Consider the following 25,908-nt stretch of genomic DNA (forward strand, 5'->3'; position numbering starts at 1 on the left):
CGCAGCGAGCTGGATGCTGGGGAGGGTTTGTGGAGCTGGAGCATCGCCTGGCACAGGGTGTCCGTCTGTCCGTCCCTCAGGTGCTGCTATGCCGGAGGGTGGAACTGGTGCAACCCGCCTGCGTGAGCAAAACTAAGCAAACCCTCTTCTAGTTTGACTTTCCTAGAGAGCGGAGGGGCCAGCGGAGGATGCGGTGTGGGAGATGAGCGGTCCCAAGGATGACGGCCGTTGTCAGAAGGCGGTGCGCATTGTCACCGAGCTGTGCCGCAAGAAAAGCCTGCCCAGCTTGGACCTGGACACTTGCAGGGAATTCCTCCTGCTGCCCTCCGACCAGAGCCTGTCCATCTCCGAGCCAGGTACAGTACTGGCCCCGGCTGCTCCGGGGGCTGCTGACAGCGGAGGAAGGCAGGAGGATGCTCATAAAGGGAGGGAAACGTTTGCAAGCCCCGCGTTAAACTTGGGGGAAACGGTCTTGAGCGGTTATTTCCCTTTACACTTGTTCCACGGTGAAGTTTTGGGTGCAAGTGCTACCTCACCTGTTGATGCAAAGCGGTGTAGCCTGCCGGGGATGGCCGCGCAGATGAGGGTTTATGTGCTGGTGAGGGAGGTGCTTAATGGCATGAAGTTTCTATGACAGTTTCTTGTTTTTTTAAAAGCATAGACTCCCATCTCGTATCCAATACAAAGCAGTAAAAAGCCTCTTTAAGTAACAGAGATGACAGGAACTGATTGCTGTTATCTCAGGAACTGATTGCTGTTATCTCGGAGAAAAGGAGGGACCTGCATGGATTTTTGTTCACCACTAAGGGATCTTAATGTACTTTCATGTCTTTGTTTTACTTTCCCTGAAGTTGCTCCTTGTGAGCTCGCAGGGCCAGGGAGACGCTCTGACCTGTCGGTGGTGAATCAAGGGCAAGCACAGTGCTCTAATTGCAGAGGGTTATTTCTTTATTGCAAAACAGTTAATTTTCTGTACACTTCTGCTCGCAGCTTCTTGTTACAGAGATGTCGTCTTCTGCTGTAACCTCAGCAGGCGTTGGCAGGGGGAGCTTACATCCCAGACTCACAAGCTGAGGAGCAAAAAACCCAAATCCCACGCTTTTCAGCGTTATTGATAACGTGCTGCAAGTTGTTTGCGTGTTAGGACACTGGCAGAGCGCGCTTCCTTTGAGGTTTCTGCAGATCGTGATCCACCAGCCCAGCCTGATTTCACAGCAGAAGTTCGCAGAAACTTTCCTTCCTTTCTGTGCAGAGCCCGTGTGCAGCACAGGGCCCGTCAACCCCTGCCCAAGGCTTTCTGTGTCATTTTGCTTCGGTTTCTCCTGCCCCTCCCGCCAGCATCTCACGCTGGGATGCGATGGGCACCCTGCGGACTCTGGCAGCTCTCCGGTTCCACCGGGATCTGTTGCTTGCCCTGGTGTTTCCATCACCATTTTGCCAGTAGGTCCAGCCTAACACCTTCCTTCCACATCCCACTCTGCTCGTAAATTAATCGTCGTCTTAAAATGACCTTGCTTTACACCTGCTCATTCTGAAGGCCTCTTACCACTGTCTGTACTGTCCTTATGCATCGCACCCAGTGCAGCTGTTTGCTCTGCTGCAAATAGTTTACTGCATTGCTTCATGATTTTTTACCTTGGTACCAAAAAGAATGTTTTCCTGTACTGCTCTCATTCTGCCTGCCCTGACTGGACAGACTTGCATTTGTTTGTGCAGCCTACTCAGGACCTCATTTGCAGGGCAGGATCACACCATCGTATGTCTTTAACATCCCGAATGTTTGCTCTGATCTCTGGTTTAAGCATCTGTTTGCTCTGATCTCTGGTTTAAGCATCTGTTTGCTCTGATCTCTGGTTTAAGCGTCAGCTTCTACTCCACTGCCCTGGGTAAGTCATGCTGGGCTGGCTGCACTGGCTGCATTAACAGCTACCCTGTTTCCCCCAAAATAAGACCTACCCCGAAAATAAGCCCTAGCAGGATTTTTCAGGATTTTTGACGATGCTCAAAATATAAGCCCTACTCCAAAAATAAGCCCTAGTTACGGTTCATAAAAATGTCAACTTCAATAGTGTCCAGGCAGCTATACATGTAAAAAAGGCATCTTTTGGAGCAAAAATTAATATAAGACCCTGTCTTATTTTCGGGGAAACAGGGTATTGCCGTTGCCTCTGCTCTGCACAACTGGCCCATATTTATGTCTAGACAGCACCAAAGACACTGTTTGGGCCCAACAAGTACTGATATTTCTCAAATGCCTGGATGTAAAACTGCTCCAGCATGAGAAACCAATCAGTTTGCATTAAGCGTTAACTAATGTACCAGTTTTGTTCATGAGATACCTTTCCCATTAGTCTGGATGTTTATCTAATTATCTGCATTCGTGCTTTGTCCATTTTACACTTATGTTAAACAAATTCGCTGTCGGCTCCCTGGAGTCCTACGTTCAGACCCAGCGAGTCCTTCCTCATAAAGAAATGCAAGTAAAAAGTGAGGTTGTGCGGTGACGAGCAGTGATTTGACTCTGAGACGGTGCCGTACCGCGCAGCGCAGCCTCGGCAACCCGCGGGCAAAGTGTGCCGGGCTCAAATTGGCCCTATTTGTCACCATCATGTGAAGTCAGCGGCTTCTCTGTTGCTCTGTTACCTCCTGGATGAATCTATGAGCTAATGGCTGAATTAGCTTGGCTTGTGAAGTGTCTCGCTGAAGTTTGCACCCTTTGCGAGCGGTGCCAAGCTGGAGCCAGGGCTGCTTCTGCACCACTCTGCTCACTGTTACACCCTGAGAGGTGGTTTGGGTTTTTTTCGGATGTTTCATGTATTGATGGAGAGCAGGATCTTCTGGGGATGCTGTGGATTTGCAAAGGAGTTATCCAGGTATCCCTAGCCTTCTTGAACTCCATCTGACAGTGGAAAAAAACCCGTGAATACAAAAATATTACTGACCAGTTTATGTAAGTATATGTCAGAGTATTGCTTCATGCAGTGATTTTTTTTTTTTTGAACCATTTTGGACTGAATGTGGAAAGCGTACTGTGCATAAAGTCAATGCTCCTCTACGCTGTACTTCGGGTTATGCAATAGCTGATTCTCCTCCTTAAAGTCACTAAAAGAAATATAGCTGCAGCGTTTCTCCAATATGCCATACGTTACTGCGTAGCCAACAAAGGAGCATTGCAGGCTGCTGCCGCTGGCTAGTAACCCAGCAGCAAATATGTCAGAAAAACCAGGTGTCTGGCAGAGGCAGGTTTTGGTGCGGATGCGTCGGTGGGGCTGCGAGGGGGAGCTTTGCCTGCAGTTTGGCCCGCGGCGGTGCCAGGAATAGAACCGATCTCTTGGCTGCGGGCCCTGCGATCGAGCAAGATGCAGCATCCTTTTGTTGTGCCTATCTGAAATCCTCCCCCGTCGCTCCCTCCATCTGACAGCTCTCTTCCCTGCCGGTCCTCAGCTGTTGTGCAGCGAGGCTGGGAGTGTGACGAGCACACAGGCATAAGCTGTAGGCAGTGGGAATGCCTGTGATATAGGGACAACACTTATCACCGCGGCGGTGTGCCTTAAATAAATGGATCCGTCACTTCTCTGCCCTGGGGATGCAGGCAGTGCTCTGGGATATAGCTGAGAGAATCTGGGGGCAAGCCCTACTGAAGTAAAATGGCCTCGAGTTGCTCCAGGGGAGGTTTGAGTTGGATATTAGGGAAAATTTCTTCTCGGAAAGGGCTGTGGGGCATTGGAACAGGCTGCCCAGGGCAGTGCTGGAGTCACCATCCCTGGAGGGTTGGACAGACGGAGATGAGGTTCTCAGGACATGGGGCAGTGCCAGGGCTGGGGGAACGGGTGGACTTGGTGATCTTGAGGGTCTCTTCCAACCAAAATGATGCTATGATTCTATAATTGGAAGTGCAAAGTACTTGGCTGATGATGCCAGGGAGCCCCTGCTGCCAGAACCCCCTGGGAGCGCTGCCCTGGGCACAGTGAGACGCCCCGTGTCACCCCATGTCACCCCGTGTCACCCCGTGTCACCCCATGTCACCCCATGTCACCCCATGTCACCTCTGCCCCTGGGAGTGGAGCTGCTTGTTGCAGAGCAACAGGATCTGAGGGCTTTGGGAAACAGGGGGACAAATCCTACTCCCCAGGGCAGAGGGAGGAAAGGATTCCTGTCATGCTAATAGGCAACAGACAAAACAGTTTTATGGCTTTTTCTAAGGAAGAGAAACAAGAAAACAAGAAAAAGCCAACTTCCAGTACATCACACACAGTGTGTTAGAATACTATTGCCATTACCCAAACTTTTAGAGGCCAACCAATAAACCAGGTCATACAGCAGAATCATAAATTTGCGCTAATTTTAAGGACTCCTGTTCCAGTGGCTTGGAGAAATGTTCATAAAACATTTCAATGATCCATTTTGAAGCGTGCCCGGTGCCGGGTCTGGCTGCAGACAGGGGCTGCCAGCCCATCCTGGGATGCCGTGCCAAGCAGGGGATGGTACAGAAGATGCAAACTTGGCTCCGCAGAGAGACTGAAAACCAAAATGATCGCTCTGAAACGCGCGTGCAGAGCTGGTGCAGGACGACTGGAGCCTGTGGCGCGTGATGCTTGCTGACTTTAAAGGACGGTGAGTGGGTACGGAAGGGAATTTACACCAGCTGGGAACAAACCCCAGGGTTTTAATTCTAGCTCCAGCACTACCGTGTCACATCCTTCTTTAAATAACATAAGCAGGGGGGGTTGTTTGTTTGTTTGTTTGTTTTCTTTCCTCAGTGCATCCATTTGCAAAAGCTTCACTGCCCTGTACAGCAAGCCCAGGACACGAAGGGCGATGCACAAAATGCTCTTGTGCTTTCCCGGTGCAGGGTGTGAAGGCTGAAGGGAGAGGAAGAAAAAGGACAGTGCGGGGAAAATGCAAAACCAGAAGAAGAGACAGGAGGATCATTTCTGTTTCCTGGCACACTTTGTCAGCTGTTCTTCTGTGCTCTGATCCCACAATAATTCAGAGCGCATTTAGTGTTTTGCCCTTGTGTGAACTGTTCTTTTTAAACTTCATGATGCAGGCAGTACATCTTGTACAGCGCTGAACGTCCTCCTGGCACTTTGCAAATACTATTAAAATGTTAAACCCACAAGTATACATAAGTGTTCCTGCTGCAGGCAGAAAGAGGGGTGAATTTTTGTGCAATAGAGTTTGGTTCGGTGGGTTTTTTTCATTGCAGGAATGTTGATATGGAAAGATCACTTTTGCATGGAGAAATTGCTTCTGGAGTATTTTTCCTGGAAAAAAAAATGATCCCTTGACAGGATAGTTTGACTAATGGGAAAATTGATGACATGCCCATTCACTGATATGGGACGCCTACAGCCACTACCTATGAAATAAGGACAAGGTTTGAATTTACTTACCAGCTGTAATAACACACTTTTCTGAACCACCATTCAAGTGTATTTTAAGTAAATATAACAGTCAACATGTTTAAAGCTACCCAGGCAGAGCTGACATTAATCACTGGAGCTTGCGTTTCCAGAGGCCGGGCATGTGAGGAGCAGCACCCTGGGGCGAAGATCTTTCTTATCACGGGGTAATGCACTTGCAAAATGGATCTTGCCTTCCCCTGCGAGCGCCGGGTCCACCCGCAGGAAAAGAGCCTGCTGGAGCTACGTGCAGCACATTTGCTCTTTAGCTCGAGTGAAACGGGTTTCTGCTCTGATCCCGATGGCGTCAGGTTCAAACCTTGCTGCCAGAGGAAGGTTTGCAAAACTATATTAAAATGAGGTTAAAACCAGCAGCGTAAATCCAGGGGAAAACAGATTATATAGCCTGTCTGTGAAACATCTGCCTCTGCTTATGTATTGTGTGTGGATCTACGGCTCTCCAGCTGCCTCGGGCTGTGCACGGTGATGGTCCCGGTAAATAAAATGCACCCTCGGAGCTGTGTGCAGTGTGTGTTCAGGAGCTTCCTAAGCACCTCTCTGCACAGATGCAGGTTTGCATCTGCCTAATTGCTGTTGGGTTGATTCATTCCTGAAGCCGTCCGGGGAGGCTGGTGATGTTTGTAGGTTTTTTTTGCAGACCTGGGAGCCTATTCCAGTGCAGCTGCAGTAGCCTCATGCATAGTCAGGGCTCAGCATCTCAAACTCCATAGAAACAGGCAGCCAGCTTGCTGCTGGTGTTAATTGAGTGTGGGAGCAGGCTGAGGACAGTGACCAGGGACCGGGCTGAGGAGCACACACCTCTTGGGTAAGTCCACATTTCTGAAGTCACTCTCTTAATTTTTTGCCTTTTTTCGTAATCGGGGTCCTCTTTTGCTTAACAAACATTTTGCTTCAGCAGTTTCTGTCTTTGCCGTTGAAACATTTTCTTCTGCTTTTAGTATTCTCCCGACGTTTCACTGAAACCCAGCGTGTGCTTTTAGCTGGTTCAAATCAGGGCAGAGCAGCTCAGACTCTGATCTTCTCCATTGTTTTGTGGGATGACTCTGAGAGGCTGATATTTTCCTGTTCGCAGGTGTTTGTTGCTGGACATCTTTGCTTTGCTGAAGTCAAACCAGCGCAATGTGCACAGCCTGCTGCACACCCCATGTATTCACTGACGTGTGCATTCGCTGGTCAGGAATAAAAACGGAACCGTGACTGGGTCTCATGTCTGATACAATTTTTCATTTAACTATAGTGTCACCTACCTTTGGTTTTCTTACCTGTTTCTTCTTCTTACTGTCGATGTTTCTAGGTACAATTGTATATTCTTCCTTAGGACCCCAGGTTTCCATCTCATGTTGGTCGGGCAGCTTTTTCTACCTCTAACATTTGTTATTTCTTTTCCAAAGATGATAATATATATTTTTCCTTCCTATCTGCATATTGTAAAATCAGGAAGCTTCTCTGTAACAGCCCTTATTGTTTCAATCCAGTGCACTCACTAAGAGCAGTCACACTGGCAGTTGTTTGGGAGAGATGTAATTTGTCTCTCTGCCATGCATTGTCTTTAATTATACTTATACATTGTAAAATGGCACCCTCGGGGGACAGAGAAGGGATATTTGGAGTGGCTGTACATTTTCCATGACTATGGAAGGAAGAAAGTTATCCTGCAAGGTGTCTTGTGCTCAGTGAAACTGCAGGTGCCGATTGAGGCCGCCTTTGTGTTTAGTTCGGTTTGTTCTGCTGTGGCAGGTTAGTGTTTGACAACATCACAGGAACCCGAGCAGCGGAGCCGAAGGGCAGGATGCCAGCAGCTCAGCTCACACGAGCCCTTCCAAACCCATCATTAAGACACACAGCGCCGGAGTATTTGGTTCCGTGGGGTAATAATTGCCCAGAAATCCGAGCACACCAGTGCCTCTGGTACTGTAAGTATTTGATTTTCTGTGCACGTTTGTGACTGCTGTGAAGAAATGCATGTGCTGTTGTGACAGCAGAGGGTGAGGTGGGTACAGCGAGCGCCTCTTCAGCGCGGTCTGTGCACAGCCCTTCGCCTCTTGGACGTCTGCGAGCGTTCGCTCGGAGTTATTTGAGCTCGGTTTCGAATCCGGTCTCTGGTCAAAATGTTCGCGTTAAGAGGATTCTGAGCTGCACAGTATGGATTGACACGAGTTGTTGGAAAAGGAATAAAGGGATCTCAGAATCTGTTTAAGAAATCTGCAGGATGGGGCAGCCCAGCCTGCTGGCGTGGCTGCCGTGTGGTCCGGGGGTTAAGGGTCCGTCTTTGTTACCCGCTAAAGGGCGCAGCAGCAGCAGCAGCTGATGACAGGAGCAGAGCCACGCGGGGAGGAAGTTCCCTGATGGTTCCGCGGAGCTGGAACAAAGAAACGCTCTTTGCAGAACTGCTGCATCCCAGCGCAGGGTCTCTGGGCGGCTGGGGCATCGTTCCGGAGCCTCTTTGAACACGACGCTGCTGTTTGGCCGCGCAAATCAGCCGGTCTTGTGTGTGCCAGGGATTATCAGCCTGGCAAATTGAGAGAGGCGAGAGCAGGAGGGCATGACATGGGCTAACGTGGCCATACTGGGTCTTAGGTGGCTTTAATTGGCAACCTGGGCTCCTGAGGACACAGATCTGCGCATCACCTGGGCTTTGCAGCATCTGGAGCCAGCGGAGTTCTGGATGAATCCTGCATCTTTTGGGTTGGGTTTCCTGTAGGGCAGGTCCGGGCAAATAGGCCCGGACACTTATTAAGTGTGCAGGAATTATTAAGTGCAATGATTAAATGTGCAGGAAATTACGCTCCCCTGCAGTCTAGGAGCCCGCTTGTCCTGGAGAGGCTCCGGGGACACCCAGCCCAAGGAAAGCCTTGGAAAGCTTTCTGGGCTGCCTTGTCCCTTGCTGGGGACTGTCTATGAAACATCTTCTGCCCTCCCCTGGCTGACCTCTGCTTTTTCGGGTTCTCAGGCTGTGTCCTCTTGTGCAATCCCAGTTGCAGGGTTGGTGGCTGCCCAGTACCATACTGGGATGAGGATCACGCTCCGGGGCTGCAGCCTGGGATGGCAAGAGACCCTGATTCTGCTCCCAGTCAGGCTTTATCCTGAGATCTTTTTGCAGCAACCTGATTTTTTATTTTTTATTTATTTTATTTTAACCAAAATGGAGTCATAGAGAAAGCCGCAGGGAAGCATTTCCCCAAAATTGAGTCTTCCCGTGGAAGGGGAAGGGCAGAGAGGCGGCAGCTCCGACGTGGCCAACCTGGACACCAAACGCTGCTGCCCCGGCCTCTCTGAGGTCTCACAACACCCACAGCTTTGACCATGTTTTTGAAGGGAAATGTTATAAGGTCCAGCATCTTTGGCCACTTAAGGGAGACAGAGTGACAGTGAACATCTTTTGCTTGTTTTCTTTGCATCGCAGGTTGAAACGCGGTTGTATTTCTACATCCCAGAAGGGTCCATGTTACGATGTTTTGCTCTCTGCCCAGGTCTGGATAGAGAATTCCCCGTCGTGTTGAAGAGCCTCAGCGAGGCTTCCCGGGCACATCTTCAGCGCTCGGCTCGGGTCCTGGATGTGCAGACTCTCACCATGGGAGAAAGATGATGCTCAGTGTCAGTTTTTAACCCCAGCCCAGGGACACCGTGTGTGTTCAGCGCTGCCGAGTCGTTTACAGATGTTGCTACAGCATATTGTGATAAAATGTCATGGGATCAGCCCACAGCTATGTACTATAATTGTAAGCAGTGTGGCTTATAATAGTTCATCAGATTGTCATCAGTTAGGCATAAAGCAATGGCAACTCTTGCTATCTCGTTTATAATACTCTAGAGAACAGCTGATTAAGACACAAAGCAACCTAAGTCACTGGGGAATGTTTCCTTTGGTTTGGAACTTTTTTTTTTTGGCACTTCTGATAACAGGAATGCTGCATTGCTGACAGCTCAAAGTTCTCCTTCTGCTTGCACATGCCAGCAAAAATTTGAGTAACAAATGTGCCTTTGATGCAGCCTGGAGAGAAAGTCCGAATCAGCAGGTGGGTCAATCACCACTAAATACCAACATATTCGGTCTTCAGAAACCTTTGATCAGTGTCCTCCTGGCCAGCTGTTCTGCAGGGGCACAGCCACTTTAATGCGTATGAGTTATTTTCTCTGGGTACGGATACTCGCAGCGTTGTGTACGAAGCCCGTAGTCACTAGTGGGCAATGCGACAGTGACGGTCTGATCTGGATTTTTAAAGACATTCAGCTCACGTGGGCTTTCACCGAGCTGCCCATCACCTTCGATCTACAGGAAGGTGGCTGAGGGAGAACGGGTTGTCTTTTTCCAAGCTTGAAAGTCTGATTTTCTTTCCTCTTGTAGGAGATGGCCCTGGATCCAAAAAGTTCAGGGTGTTTCAAAAAGATGGACCTGATTTCAAACCGGGTCCATCTTTTTGAAACACTCTGTACTGTGGCTGGAAGGAAGTTTGGTTTTTTTTTTGGCTTGTCTCCTTTAATACATAAACCAGGAAAAGGATGCGGGATTTGGTATCACTGCTTAGCAGAGATTTCGCTGAGCTCTTCTTAAGGTTACATGGTATTTCGTAGTTGTGTTTTGCTGTCCAGAACCTGATATCCTGGAGGCTTCTCCTGTATGTAGAAGGCATGCAGATACCTTTGCGCCTTTTTTTTTTTTTTTTTTGTAATTTAATCTTTCTCCATTCTATTTCAGCGAGCAAAGCACAAGCTGCATCTTACCGAGGTCTCCTCTTACATTGCATTCCTTTGGCGTATTGCCCATTTTCATATGTATGTGTCTATCTTCTCTTTTTTTATTATAAATATATATGTACATGTCTGTAAGGTACCTCATTATTGGCTTTGCACTTGGAAATCACTTTCGGTGTTTCCCCCTGAATTCCTTCTGCTTTTTTTAAACTTAGCTTGGGGAACTGGTGCATCCCCCTCTCCCGTACCTGTGTGCATTTACTGTCTGTTCCCTGGATGTTAAAAGTACCAAACCATAAACTGAAAAACGCCAGGTAGTAAGGGGAGCGACAGCCTCTAGTTTCCCCACCTTTCCCCTGTTCGGTGCCCTTGACTAACCAGCTGCCTTGGACCATCAGGTGTGAAGGTCCCTCCCGAGGACGAGGGCAGCACAGGTGTCCTCCGAATCAAGACATAGCAGGAGCTTCAGCTGTACCCTGGAGATGTAAGCAAAAATAAAACCATCTCTCTTTTCTTCTCGCAGGCGGTGCCCCCCACAAGTGATGCTCGGGGGGGTCCCAGGGCCCCGAGCTGCCGCCGTCTCCATCCCAGCGCAGGGAAACTGAGTCGGGTTTCCCGTGTGCACCCAGACCCAGGCTGCTCCTTGCGGCCGTGGCCGGAGTTGCTGGAATAGAACTTTATTCCGTGTGCAAATTTATCGTTTAAATGTTTTGTCCTTAATTATAATTCGAACCAGAGTTTATAAAATTTGGGAATTCACAAGTGCTGTCACTAACGAGCTGGTAGCTGGTTTCCAGGACAACAAATTACACAACTGTTAAAGGATCAAAACTTTGCACAAAGTTGTCCATGTTTCACTTACTAGTTATTGTCCCAGCTATAGAACTGCGTCCCCTAAAGAATTACAGTAAATGGCGAAAAAAGCCCTGGCATTGCTTAATGAAGGAAGTTTTGTCTAGACAGGAGTTGTGAGGTGGTTGTTTGCACTTGGACCATAAATCGTAGTTGCTGGAAACACTGGATCCCTGCAAGGTCTCCTTCTGAAGCAGGTTGTCTTCATACTTAACGTGCAATAATGAGATGGTTCGAGTTTTATAATCTTATATAATTACTCTCAAAATAGCTTCTGATTCATCCTTCCCTTTGAAGCTTATAGTTTGCATTCCAATAAGCTCTTGCATGGCAGGAACCCTGTGGTAGCAGCAAATTAATTTTTAAGAAGTTTTTTTTCTATCTAACTGAAACTTTGGCATAGCCGGTTTGAGCATTCGTGTGTCTGTCTCCCCGTAATCCGTGGCATAGCTGGGTGTGCGCAGCAGGCGAGGAGGCTCGTCGGGGTTCCTGCGGAGCCCGTGCTGGCAGCAGGAATCTGCTGGGAGCTGATAGTGCGACACTTGGGCTGCAAGGGCTGAGGGAGCGGGTGAACGGGATAAAACCTCCTTTTAGCCTCATGCAGGAGGGAGCTGGACTTTGCAGAGCAGCCCTGCGATGCTTCCCTCGCGCAGCCCTGTTTTCTGCGGAGCCGTGGGCTCCGTTGAACAGAGCTGCTTGCCGATACACGAGCTGAAGCTGTGTTGGGTGACAGGGGCAACCTGATCTTTGCTATTTGCTCGGTTACCGTCCCCACCGCCGCAGTGTGCTTGAGGAGGCGATGAGGAGCTGGTTGAGAACCGCACGCTGCTGCACTGCAGCTCACCTCTCATCCGACGCAGCGTTTCACGATTTATAAGGCAGCCGGTTTCCTTTTCAAAATTCCTGCTGCGAAGTGCTCTGCTTGCCGCGGTGCTCCAAGGCGCCGTGCAGGGTTTGTCCGGAGCCGTATCCCCAAAGGGGTCATTCCCTTGCTCTGCTGTGCTTCGTGTTTTGGCTCTGGGTGTTGGCGCTGCTGGATGCTGTGCTGCTGTGTTGGTTTAACGTTCGGTTTCTGTTCCATCCGGTCCCTGCTCTGTAAAGCTTCGAAGCTGAATGTTATTGCTACACAAACATGTCTGTAGCCAGGATTTAATGGAAACCTCTTCCTTTTGCCCCGCTCTTGTCCTGTGCTCCCGTCTGCCCCCGCCTCAGGCATCCGACATTCACCACAGTTTCTCATGCCCAATTTCCAGCCCTCAGCTAATCAGGCGAACATTGCTGATGCTTCTCAATTGAGAGAAAATTAGATCAGCAGTTGGTAGATGCCTCACGTGGTCTTTTGTAGCCCCAGAGCTGCCTGTCTTCTCCTCCAGCAATAACTCTCGTAGCAATCCATCATTTGAATGCATGATCTATACAAAGCCCTGCAGAAACAGAACGATATATTCTCACAAGCACTGTTGTAATAGAAAAATGTAGCAAAAACGGACAGAGAAGGCTGGAAATATCTCCTGACATGGTGTGAGCAATGGTCGATGTATTAGAGTTGGGATGTTCAGCCTGGAGAAGAGAAGCTCCGGGGGGACCTTATTGCGGCCTTTCCGTACTTAAAAGAGGCTGATAAGAAAGATGGGGACAGACTTTTTAGCAGGACCTGTTGTGATAGGACAAGGGGTGATGGTTTTAAACCAAGGGAGGGAGATTCAGGTGGGATGTGAGGAAGAAATTGTTGCTCCTGAGGGTGGCGAGAGCCTGGCCCGGGTTGCCCGGAGGGGTGGCGGATGCCGAGGGGTCCGGGAAGGGGATCGCTGGGTCGGTGACACAGGTCGGTGACACACGCGTGAGCCTGGGCCCACACTGGGCCTCAGCCTGAAGTATTTAATTTTTTCAGCTGCCTTGAACTTCCACTCATGGTTTTCAAACTTAGTTGAAATCCAACAGGTAGCTGGAATGACTAATAGATGCTGGAGGGCTGAGAGAGCCATCAAACATGTTTTGTTTTCTCTATGGGGAGTGGGAGGAAGGAAAGCTAAATTACATCTTCAAGATATTAAATATAACTCTTCACGTTATACTCAGAGTTATCCATGAATCTCTTTAATGATAGTGCAAGGATCTACTTCACAGTAATAAAAATCAATGTTGCCATAATTAGACCAGTATTGTCTTGCAGTTAATAGACTGTTGTAATCATGGCTTTGTCATATTATTAATCGTTTTCTGTTTGGACTTTGCTAATTATCCCCTTTGGTAACTCAGTGCGGGTATTATGAAGTCATCAGGGACATAAAGCTGGAAGGTAGTTCCACCATATTCTCTTAATTAGTTCCCATCCGAGATGAAACAAAATGGATAACTGTGCTGCTGAGCTGAGTTCATGGTTACCAGGGCAAGGCAGGGGCTGGACTGACCAAGAAATGATCCCCCTTTCCTAAATTTGCTTTTAGCTTTTAAATTGCTCCTCTGTCCCTTTGTCCTGCCCTGGGCCACCTCATCCTTTATTTGAAAGGCAGTAGAAAGTCATGACCTTCTTAGAAGTTTTATTGTGTTGAGCCATTCTGTGAGCTTTGTTGTAAGATTCAATAACAAAGGTTTTAGATGTTACAAAACGGGTAAAAACACAAACCAAGAAGTCAATTTGTTTAGTGCCAGTGTTGGGTAATGGTTGGACTCAAAGATCTTGAGGGTCTTTTCCAGCCAAAATGATTCAATGATTCTCAGAGCAATAACATGTCAGGGGCTCCAGTGAGGGCTGTGGAAATGTTGGGTGAATCAGAGGCGGAACCATCCCTGTGCTGCTCTGCCTTAGACAGAGCCCATTTAAAGCATAACATTCTCAATACTAGCTATTTTTTTCAAAGTAACTGATATTTTCAAATTCATAAGAGGAAGCTCATTAAGTCAATTAAGGTCAACTCTGTCCAACTAATATTTAATAAGTCACGAAAAAGTCTTGGGGAATTCAATGTCATCTTCAGACAAACCAATATTCTCCCCAGGCAGATGCTTAAAAAATTGTCTGTAAAATCCTGATCCCTTCTGCCGGTGTTTTCTGTGAGCTGTCAGAGGAAAGAGCAGGAGGTCATGCGTAAAAGTATCTGTGAATCCTGTCAAATACATTATGAATGCCAGCTCAGCAAGAAGTGACATGAACTACGATCTTTCTCAAGCTGGCAACAGGTTTTCAGAACAGAAGACCGATTATTTCTGATGTTTTCCATTAATGAGTCTGGTGTGCTAGCAGATTCATGCATGCTATATAACTTCTCAGAACGGGCAGAAGTAGCTTGACAGAAACTTTTTTTGTCACGTAACAGCTTCCAACAGGGATAGATTCTTCACTGCGACTATTAATATTTCCTTTGTATCAACATAGACATATATGCAAAGAGTTGGAATATTGGTTTGTGTGGGAACCTGGGAATACACTGTAAGAAAGGAATTAAAAATAGCCAATGTTTTCTCTTTTTGAAGTATTGTGAATCATTTCATAGCCTAGATCATATCTATCTATCTATCTGTCTATCTATCTATATCTTCCTTTTTTCCCCGATTCTTCAGCCATAGATATGGAAGCTCTTTCCTCTCCAGAAAAAGACTGAAATGCTGAAATATATAGCATGTGAGGTAAAAGTGACTCAGAGAACACACACCGCTTCTCTGCTATTCAGAATAAGGAAGAATGTGTAGTACTTTCCATACAGAATTCTGCTATGGTTGATTTCACTGCATCAGCAGCTTGCGAGGGGCGGTTTTTTTTCTTTGTTTGCGGCTTTTTTGGTATTGGTATTTAGTTTTTATTCCCTAGGGGCACATCTGACAAGATGTGAGCGTTGATAGTACAACATCTGCATCCAGGATGCACGTTAAGTATGAAGAACTGCATCCAGGATCATGGTAGATAGATTTTTGTAATATAGCGTCTAAGCACCTGTGGTATGGAGCAAAAAGGCCGATTCTGCCGGGGCAGCACTGGAGCTTGTTTCTATCATCCCGTTCTGCAGTTCTCAGTTTCAGGCTCCGCAGTTCGCCACCATCACAAAACAAATCAAGGGTGGTATTTTATAGCCAGTCTAAGTACCACGGTATAAAACTTCATAGCTCTGGCGATCTGGAGGCAGCTGTTTCTCCCCAGATGTGTCTGGGGCAGGAGGAGGTCACAAATCCATCTGGGGATGCTCACTTGGGTTTGACTCCTGCTTGCAGAACCTGCTAAGAGCTCTCCATTAGTCGTGCTATGTCAGTTTGGAGCATTTCTTCCTTTTACCTATGGCTTTCTCACCATCTTTCTCTTCTTTTCTCCTTCCCCGTTCCTCCCCTCTCCCTGTCGCTGTCGCCTTCTCTCCCCTGTAGAGCTCTCCGTCAGCCTCCTTGCAGTCATAGTTATTGTGTGTGGACTGGCCCTGGTGGCAGTTTTTCTCTTTCTCTTTTGGAAGCTGTGCTGGGTTCCCTGGAGGGACAAGGCCATTTCTTCTCACCCGGCCGTCTCGCAGAGCGAGGCAGACTGCGCTAAGGAGAGCATGGCAGACAAGCTCAAGGACGCGGGCGCCATAAGTTTCCTGGAGGCAGCGGTGAAGATCAGCCACACGTCACCAGACATCCCCGCAGAGGTCCAGATGTCCATGAAGGACCACATCACGCGGCGCACGCGGATGCAGAGGCAAACGACGGAGCCTGCGTCCTCTACCAGGTGAGCGGGACGCGGCGCCCTGCAGGGATGAGAAGCGTTTAATGGAGCCTGAGGTTCAGGTGCCTTCAGGGAGGCTAAAGAAAGCACTCCCACCTACACGCTGGGTTACTTTCCAAAGATTGGAAAGCTGATTTCCAAAGAAATACGACACAGTGGAGATGAAACTGTTGTCGGGCATTGGCACAGGCTGCCCAGGGCAGTGCTGGAGTCACCATCCCTGGAGGGGCTGGACAGACGGACATGAGGTTCTCAGGACATGGGGCAGTGCCAGGGCTGGGGGAACGGGTGGACTTCATGATCTTGAAGGTCTCTTCCAACCAAAACGATGCTATCATTCTATGTGTTAATACTGCCTTACCATGGGCCCTTTAAAAAAAATTGAGGATTCAAGCCCAGTTACTGTGCCTCGACCTCATTGTGTCAAGCCATCAGTATGCTTTGGCCACTTTAATTTTGCTCCAACATGAGAGGCAGGCTGAAGTATCAATGATGGTATGCTGTCAGACAGAATTAGACCTTTTTGGCGCTCTCTTGTTGTTGCGGCTCCTAGCAGAAACAATTAGATAAGCAGAATTGACATATCGCTCGCTGCACAAGCTTAGAACCAGCTGCGCTCAGTGCTTGTGCTCCGTGCGCGTCTCTGCCTCGGCCAGGGACAGAGATGTCACCGTCATAGTCAGTAAATCAGGGCAAGGCTGTAAGAACCTTGGGACACCTTCTCGGCAAGAATACTGAGAAATACGGTACCTCTTCCTCAACACAGAAGGCTGTGAATCTAGGACAGGAAAGGGTGATCGCAGGGTCCTGGCTGTGCCCCAGCACTTCTGCTCACTTTTTTTGGCCGTGCCTCTGATGCGCGCCAGAGTGCGACTGCGAAAACAGACGTTGCTCAGAAATCCGCTACGGCATTGCAGAATTCATAAGGCGCCGATCACAGCCTTCTGGTTGAAGAGGACCGGGTTAAAATCAACACGGTGCCACCTGCAATGGGGGCACATACTCTTTCATTTAGCCGCACTGTTTTTTGGACAGCTGATGGCCTCCCTGTTACGGTCCTTCTGCTTTCATTTCACCTTTCCAGTGGAGGAGAACACAAAAGCTCAGCCTGTCTGAATCAGGACAAAGAAAGTGGGGCTTGGTTGTGTGTGGGAAGGTTTCAAACCCACTTTCACAACTGAGAGAGCCCGGCGTGAACCACGGGCAGGCAGCCAGGGCCAGGGATGCTGGGGAAAAACCTCAGCAGTTTGGGATCTCCGACTCGCAGCCCAGGCCAAAATGCCTTTGAGGAACCTGCCCAGGAGAAGTGAGGTCTCTGAGCACCACGTATCACCGAAAGCTAACGCTCTGGCTGTGCAAGTCCTTAGTATGGTTAAACAACTCCATATACTGCTCTTGTAAACACCGGGTGATCTGAAATAATGCTGCGAGTCCACAGAAAGCTTTTATGCTTTGCTCGGGTTAAACTTTGCTTACAAACAGTTTCCCTTGTGCTGAAGGGGAGCTCCAGGCAAGAGGCAGCTCCCAGAGGAGGCTGCGCGTTCCTCCCTGTCAAGAATTATCTGTTGGTTTGTGATGAGAGTCTGTTGGAGAAGTTTGGAAGCAGCGATACCCAGAACAAAACCCCAGTTTTTTGAGCCAGTGGCGGTTCTTTCGCTTTGAAAGGTTTTTTGCCTGAGGGACACTTAGTGTCAGTATCTTGGAATTGTAAGGATTGAGGGTGGGAAAGAGTCTCCACGCTGGCTTGTCTGCGGCTCGGTTAAGGAGATGTTTGGTCTCATATATTTAGCCGTAGGCTGTTTCACCTGTGCAACAGGTGAAAAAATGCAGCTTGCTGCAAATAATCTGAAAGTTGGGAGGTTTGCTGGATCAGTTGCTTTAATCAGTGTTCATTTCCATAACGCACGTGGTTTCCCTAATGAGGTCAGGAACACCTATTGCACTCGTTCTTGTGCTCTCCCTGCTTTCCTAGCATTAGTAATCCGGGAAGAAAAAGGAGAGAAATGTCCTTGGAAAACCGTACAGCTGTCATGTCTTCCTCCTGCAGGCACATCTCCTTCAAAAGGCACCTTCCTCGGCAAATGCACGTGTCCAGCATGGACTACGGCATGGACCCACCGGCTGTGGCTGAGCAGCCCACCAGCATCGGTCGCATTAAGCCTGAACTCTATAAGCAAAAATCCGTTGACTCCGAGGACCCCAAAAAAGAGGCAGCAAAGACCTGCGGGAAAATTAACTTCACTCTCAAGTACGACTACGAGAATGAGACGCTGACTGTCCGGATTCTCAGGGCTTTTGACTTGCCAGCCAAAGACTTCTGCGGCAGCTCAGATCCCTACGTGAAGATCTACCTCCTGCCCGACAGAAAGCGCAAGTTCCAGACGCGAGTCCACAGGAAGACTCTGAATCCCACCTTCGACGAGTCCTTCCACTTCCCTGTGCCCCACGAGGACCTGGTGAGCAGGAAGCTCCACCTGAGCGTCTTTGACTTTGACAGGTTCTCCAGACATGACATGATAGGAGAAGTTATCTTGGAGAACCTGTTTGAGGCCTCGGATCTTTCCCGGGAGACAACCCTCTGGAAGGACATCCAGTATGCGACGACGGTGAGTATCTGCTTTGGAGGGGGCTGCAACGTGGTGTGTGGGACCTGGCGGAGAGGTGTGGTGAGCAGCTCCAGGGCAGGACAGGCGGGGATCCTTTCCTAGCGACTGGCACAACCCCGCGCCTTGCAAAAATCCGTCACGCAACTTCCTTCACGGCTCCTCTCATACTTTTGCTCTCCTGCTTTCTTTACTGGCGAATGAACTTTCAGATATCAATATTCATTGCACTGCGGTCAGCAGTTTGAAAAGACATTTGCTTTGCAAGTCTGCAGCTTTTTTTTTTTTTTTTTCTTTCCGTACCGTGTTCCTCACTAGTTGTACCCCTTGGCCACTACTATTAGTGCTTTTTCTTTCATCGTAGCCTGTTCGTAACTTTGTAAGAGAGCGGTGAGGTCCAACGCGTGTGTGCAGCTGTGACGTGCTGGAGCTCAGCACCCGGGCACCGCAGGGAACACGATGCCCATGCAGCGTGTTGGCCATGGTAGGCAGCTTTTGGGCTGGCAGGTAGGGTGCACAGAGCGGCCGTCCTGCCTCTGTGCCAGCACAGCTTTTGCCATCCCTGCCTGAGGATGCCAAGATCTACGTGACGCCTGCCAGGTGCCCTGAGGTGCTGCTGGGAGCATGCTATGAGTCGATGCTGTGTTGCCTTTTGAGCATCTTGCCTGGGAGCGAGGCGGGAGGGAGGCGCAGGACCAACCACGGGGACAGGCAGTGGGATTAGTTAGCAGGGTGTTCACAGCGCTTGGCTTTCAAGCCCAAAAAAAAGCCGCCTCCGTTATGATTAATGGATGATAATGCAAGGCAAAACGCTGGCAAAGAGGCAAGCAGGCATCGGGCGCATCCGTTTGCCTGGCGAAGCGTTGCCAGGAGAGGAACAAGGGGCATCACACAAGCAGACGCCTCTTGGAGGCACCTGCCCGTTAGATCTGCCCTGAGACCCAGCTCGCTGTCAGCTCTGCTGCGCCGTGGGGTTGAATCCCAGGGCGAATTCGCTTGCGTGGTGGCAGGGGATTTCCCTTCCCTTGCTCTGTGATCGGGATACGAAGAGTGCGGTGAGCCTGGAGAGGTGAGAGGAAAAAGACCAGTGGGCACGAGTCACACTGGGAAGGGGTTAACGCTTGGTCTCGCTGGAGGAAAAGCACATAAACCACAAAGCTGCAGGAGAACGTGGTGGTGTTTTTAACCTGTGTATGTTCTGTGTTTTGCCGGGGTGGTTCTGCAAGAAACAGTGGATGTTTTTCTATCTAAGCAAACTAATCGAATGGGGAAAACCCCAAACAAAAAAAAAAAAAAACACCACAAAAACAGGTGGAGAGACACCAACAGAAGCGTTGTTGAGGGGGAAGCCTCCAGAGAAGGTGTGAGAGGAGCAGAGCCAGCGTCGTGCCCAGGGCGCCTTGTGTAGCTGCCTCGCAGAGCTCCCGCAGAAACGCCGAGTGCCGCGTTTGGCTCCATCCCCTCATTCTGCCTGTGCCGTTCTTTGGGTCTGGGCCAATATTGGTACATCTCAGCCAGTTGTAACATACCCAAGGACATTTCTGCTTAATCAAAAATGAGAAGGGTAAACACAGTTTTCGAAACACCCAAGGAAAGCTCTGGGTGACTAATAATACATTAGATCAATCGTGTGGGTAGGAAGATAGGAGCGCACTTAAGCAATGATATAAGCTATTCGAATAGCTAGCACTCAACTATTTAATTAATGATTGTACAGCTTGTGAATCAGTGAAACATTTCTGGTTTCAAGTCTGCAAAGCTTATTGATTCAGAGCTTCCATTATTTCCTAAGAGGTATCGATATGAATTTTGAAAATGTCCCAGTGTCTATAATCTGCAAGAAAATAATGTACCCACAGGACACATTATGCTCTCCTGTATTTATAACTGCAAAGAAAAGCCTCTCAACCTAACACAATGAGGCCAAAGAACAATTTATGTTAGTTTTATACGCTGAACAGGTCCTCTTGGTGCAACGAGAGGAACAGAAGATGAGATGATGCCCAGAGGGGGCTCTCATGATCTCGTACAGGACTGCTCTCTTCTGACATGTGTGTGCAAGGCTTCCTGCCCTCATCCCTCCCAAACCAACACAGACCAAAGAACGTACGAAAGAACAGACCCGGCCCAGTGAGTTCTCTGGATGCCAATTGCCATCGCACGGCCAGCACGCAGAGGGAGGTTCAGGTGCTCATTTCTTTGGGAATAGAGCAACCGATTCTAATCATAATTTCAGAATACTTACTTTTAAATTATTTTCTGTTGTCAGTAAAGTCTCTAGCGAAGAATGGGGGATGCAGCGGCTGACTGGAGCTGGAGACAGGTGAAAAAGTAGTTTTGCAGCAGGTTCCAGACACTCCTTACCAAGTGCCTCCTCAGTGCACAGTTGTTTATTCAGGCCCTTTGTTGTGTAAAGCAATTCATCTTAAAAGAGGAAGAATACCTCTAAAGGAAACGAGAAGTGTCATGGTTTAAAAAGCAAACGGTAATTTTGGGCACATGATTTTTAAGTGGTCATTTTAAGACACTGTGAATGAATGAATTAGATGCTGGGGGGCTCTAAAAGCTCTTCCATGCGTGATGAAAATGATCCTGGAACCTTAATGAGGTACCTGTAGTGATATATTGTGAGACAAGGAATTTAGCTCCTGGTAGACACATCAAGAGGTTCTAAAGGTAGAAGAATAATAACTCAGTAAATATTTTTTAGCTATTTCATTAGGCTGTGACTCAAGATCATTTTGTTGCACGGAAAGGGAAGCTGTTCAGGATTCCCTTCGTTCATTAAAGGAGGGATCAGAGTGGGAACTCTGAGTGGGTGAGAGTATTAAACTCCTATTTACCAGCGAATAGCACCTTGTGAGAATGTTTATTTAGAGACTTAGAAATCTACTCATAGGTTGCTCTGTCCAGAAAAAATTTGGCTGCCTCTGTTTCTTTTGTACACTCTGTGCTTGAGAAGATTTCAAAGTTTATCTGCTAGTCAAGTGAAGTCTTGTCAAGAATCAAGACTTTTATATAACGTTCATTAGTATTCCGCACGTCTAAGTAGAATAAATATCTAATCTTTGCCTTACCAGAGAACAAGAAGGAAATCACTTGGCAAAAATCTCATCCATCAACAAGATCTATTCTCCTAACACTTAGCAAAGCTTGAAGTGCCTAATGCATTTACTTGTCTTTTTAGTTCCATTGCTCTACTAGTAACAGCTACAATTTCTTTTCAGCAGATCATTATATCACATTGAAATGAATCAAATACTCTGTTTCCAAAAATAAACTAGTTGTTTGCTCTACAGATGTGGGATCTGTATGTACAAAATAAGACTTTTTTTTTTTTAATCCACTTTTGGAGGGTATTTAGAAAACTTTCTGCTGACTTCAGATGATAATGCTTTCTAGTTTAGAGAACACTTTTGGTTTGTTTATTTTTTTTCCTGCATTTCCATGAGCAAGGCAATGATGGAATGGGATTGTAGGAGGTGTAGTAGATAAGGCTGCACGTACAAGAGGCGCTAAGAGCTATGTGTAAAAGTTGTTTTATGGGGCACTAAAAGAGTAAATTGCATTTGCCTCTATGAAACTACCGAACATTTCTGAGTGCCATCTGCTGGTTAATTCACTATTTATGTACATACCTAGACATGCCTCATACTGCGTTTGTGAGCTTTTTGAAGGCATCTCAAAGGGGTTGGTGGTCCGAACGATAATAAGGATTTTACAACCTTAAAAGCTCAATTGCTCCTAAATGGGGCCCTTCGTGCTTCTCTTCTGTATTAAAGCCATGACCCCTGGTCTGTAACTACCAAGTAAATCACATTTGGACATCTTTTATTTTTCCTCCTGTTCCTTGTATTCATTTTTAGCCAAATAACATTGGGATACACAGGAAAAAAAAAATTCCACAGCACAGCCATATAGTAAAGTGTCATTCACTTGGAAATGACAGAATAGAGACAAGCCTGTTTCAGAGCGAGTGCTGCGCGAATCCAGCATGAAGCTTCACGATGCGGGCAGCTGAGCTGGTTCCTACACGTTTCCAATATAATGTGTTCTCTGTTTTATTGAAGGAAAGCGTGGACCTGGGAGAGATCATGTTTTCCCTTTGTTATTTGCCAACTGCAGGTCGCCTTACCTTAACAGTCATTAAATGCAGGAATCTCAAAGCGATGGATATCACTGGTTACTCAGGTGGGTGCTCGATGGCTGGAAGGACCCCACTGCGGGGCCGTGTCATCTCTGAAACATCTGACAAAGCTTTGCCCATGTTTTAAGTATGCACGAAATTTTAAAAGTAGAATTATCTTTAAAAACCATTCCCAAGGGCATGAATCCAGGAGGGTGATTATATACCTGAATATGCTATTCAAGGAGGCTGCCAGCAGTTTCCATCCCCACAAGAGGGTTTGCAGAGTCAAAGATTTAATGCATCTCTCGGGTTGGACGCTTCAGACACTGGCCCTTGCAGTTTTATGTGAATAGGGAGTTTTCTACCAGAAAATCCCCTACAGCCAGAACCAATTGTTTCACCCCAAGATTAGGAAAGGATCATGGGCCACCTGGCTAAATCCCAGGTGAACGTGCATTCCTCTGTACAGTGGTCATATACATTCACAGTTCCAAAGAGCTGGCTTGCAAATTCAGCATGCATCAATTCTGGATTTCAACATAAAGAGCAGTTTCTTCGCCAGAGCTCAACATCATAGCATTTGAATTTCATGCATAACTTGTATAAAAGGCAGAAAAAATACAGTAAAAGGTCTTTGCAGAAAACATTTCTACTCTGCTGGAGCTTGGTGCCATATACAGTGTTTCTGTAATAATACCTTGCACATTTACTGTTACTTGAAAATGCATTGAAATGGCCTAGGCAGCTGTTACAGCAAACGGGAGCTGTTTGTAACTCGGGGCATTCTGCCGTGATCAGCCAGTGAAAGCACATGGAGCAGAGTTGCCCTGATGCCTTTTCTTTTTGCTGCCCTCTGACATCGGGAAAATGGGTTTTAAAATTCCCCTGCTCACTGTAACTCTGCTACATAATGTTAGCAACTGGATAGTTTTGGTGCAGGAAAGGATCCCTGTAAAATAACCCCCACTGCCTGTTTGGATGGTCAAAATGCTTCATTACGTCTTATTATTTTAGGCAAATGCTGAAAAAGTTATGGTTTTGCTTCGGAGAAAGCGCTGGGTTTGCTGTTTGTGGCCATGCGATTAAAGCAAGCTAGAATGTCCCCGTGCCTGTCGTCATCTTCTGATGAGTATGGGCTTTTGGGTTGAGATGGGGCCTTCTTACACTTGCAGACCCTTATCACAGAAAAACTGATGGAAACAGCTGGTTTTTCGTTCCAAGTAGGCTGCGGTGCTGGTTCTCTGGTGCCTGAACCTCGTGTCAGCACTCACACCAGTACAAGAAATGGTGGGTTTGTTGGATAAACAGGCATCCTTTTTTCTAAAAGTACATTCAAAGAGTTGCCTTTCGCTTGTGGTAATTTACAGTCCATCCTTTGATAATGCTGTTTCTATATTGTGACAGTAACAAAATAAACCTCCATAACCAGAAGGCCTTTCTCTCTCTCTTCCTCTCCAGATCCATATGTCAAAGTGTCTTTGCTCTGTGATGGGCGAAGACTGAAAAAGAAGAAAACCACCATAAAGAAAAACACACTTAATCCCACTTACAATGAAGCAATAATCTTTGACATCCCCCCAGAGAACATGGATCAAGTCAGTCTGCTGATCTCCGTCATGGATTACGATCGGTAGGTGGGAGGCTCTGGAGGGGAAAACATCCTGTTGGGTGCAGGTTTTCCTGCTCAATAGCCATTTTGCTTAGTATCACAGCCCTGGTTGCACAGCTCTGTGGTATAGAATAATAGAATATTTGGGGGTTGGAGGGCCCTTCCCAGCCCCCCCAGTGCCCCCCTGCCATGGGCAGGGACATCTGCACCAGCTCAGGTTGCTCAGAGCCCCGTCCAGCCTGGCCTGGGATGTCTCCAGGGATGGTTCAGCCACCACCTCTCTGGGAACCTGGGCCAGGCTCTCACCACCCTCAGGGGCAAGAATTTCTTCTTCACATCCAGCCTGAATCTCCCTCCTTTAGTTTTAAACCATCACCCCTTGTCCTATCGCAACAGGTCCTGCTAAAAAGTCTGTCCCCATCTTTCTTGTCAGGCCCTTTTAAGATCTATCTCTAGTGAGATATTGTTAAAAATCTCCTTGATATTTACAGTTATGGAAAATTACCTGCTCGAACAGTGAGTACGGTAAAGCTGGTCCTTTGCTTTATGGCATTTTATTGAGTGCTGTGTTCCCTTTGCTGTTCACTTGTCCTGCAAACTGTTGTCCTGTCTGAGAAACCAAACGGTCCCACTCTGAGCAGCAATTGGTGTACGAACAAGAGGTCTCGGCTGGATAGTGCACGGGACAGTCTGCGCGAGCGATAACCGTGTTGCTTTTCTACTGTTCTTCAGAGTGGGTCACAACGAGATTATTGGGGTTTGCCGTGTGGGGGTCAACGCTGAAGGGCTGGGCAGAGACCACTGGAATGAGATGCTGGCGTACCCACGCAAGCCCATCGCGCACTGGCACCCGTTAGTGGAGGTAAAGAAGTCTTTCAAAGAGGTGCGTGGACAATTCTTTCCTTTTAATGCATGTGCTCTGCATGACTGAGCTGGTTCGAGGCTTTCGGAGAGATGCTGCTTTCACTTGGGAATTTCTGATGACAGCTGAGGGAATTTTCTCACCAGAAATGAACTCTGGAAAAGAAGCATCTGCACTGTCTTGAAATAGCTCCTTGAGTGGGGACTGTATTTACAGATGTGACTGTTACTGTATTGTTTTAGTTTGGTTTTTTTTTTTTTTTCTTTTAAATTAGAGCTTGAGAGCAGTAAGGAAAGAGAATGCTGTTCTGATTGCAGAACAAATTGTCCAGGGATATTGCCTATTTCAAGTTTCAATTTTTTTCATCCTGAAAGATTTTTCTGTTGACTCATCACCCAGCCTTTGAGGGAGAATAAATAGAACAAATGTAATTGCTCTAAGCATCTCCAGAGAAAAAGATTCACTTGATGCAGCCCCAGATGATAAAATAAGGCTGAAACGCCTGGGTACCATTTTGACCATCTCTAGCATTTTCTTCCTCCTTGCACTCCATTTTCTCATGCTCCTATAGGGCTCTTCGGGTTTTTGCCTGATTTAGGTCATAAATTCTGGAGGAGAGAGATGTGGAAAATGGCACGCATGCTGTTGACACTTCAGGTGTGAAAGGAAAGCCAGTATTTGTGGCCAGCGATAGTATCATAAAGGCAATAAAACCTCCCACAGGATCTGGGGCTGAGGAAACATTTTTCCCTTAAAGCCACAGACAAAGTACATAACAAAAAAGCATCTTATTTTCCCTTTGAAGCTCAGATACTGAACTCTACTGGAAGGCAGACACCAGGCTTGGTTATCCTCCACAGTACTCCAAATTAATATGCATCAAACCCTGTTTCTTAGAAATGTTATCTTTCCCCTAACAAGAACGCAGTTTGTGCTCAGTGCTCTCCATCCCAGCTCATATTCATTGGGCTGGTTTCTGCAATTCAGACGTGCCCATCCCAGAGGCAGGTCTGCTCCATCTGGGTTTTGTGGGGTTTTTTATTTCTTT

The 25,908-nt window shown here is 47.5% G+C and overlaps 1 protein-coding gene across 1 annotated transcript in view; it reads left to right on the top strand.

Moving 5' to 3' along the window:
• Nucleotides 1–202: 202 nt before the first annotated feature.
• SYT6 (synaptotagmin 6) overlaps nucleotides 203–25,908 on the top strand; it is a 29,511-nt gene continuing 3,805 nt past the window's right edge. The window contains exons 1-6 of the mRNA XM_065649715.1: nucleotides 203–356; nucleotides 15,324–15,660; nucleotides 17,705–18,263; nucleotides 22,331–22,451; nucleotides 23,848–24,019; nucleotides 24,731–24,881. Of these exons, the coding sequence (XP_065505787.1) occupies nucleotides 203–356; nucleotides 15,324–15,660; nucleotides 17,705–18,263; nucleotides 22,331–22,451; nucleotides 23,848–24,019; nucleotides 24,731–24,881 (1,494 nt within the window). The remainder of the gene's footprint in view (nucleotides 357–15,323; nucleotides 15,661–17,704; nucleotides 18,264–22,330; nucleotides 22,452–23,847; nucleotides 24,020–24,730; nucleotides 24,882–25,908) is intronic.

Source organism: Caloenas nicobarica, chromosome 21 (genome assembly GCF_036013445.1).
Source record: "Caloenas nicobarica isolate bCalNic1 chromosome 21, bCalNic1.hap1, whole genome shotgun sequence".
Taxonomy (NCBI): domain Eukaryota; kingdom Metazoa; phylum Chordata; class Aves; order Columbiformes; family Columbidae; genus Caloenas; species Caloenas nicobarica.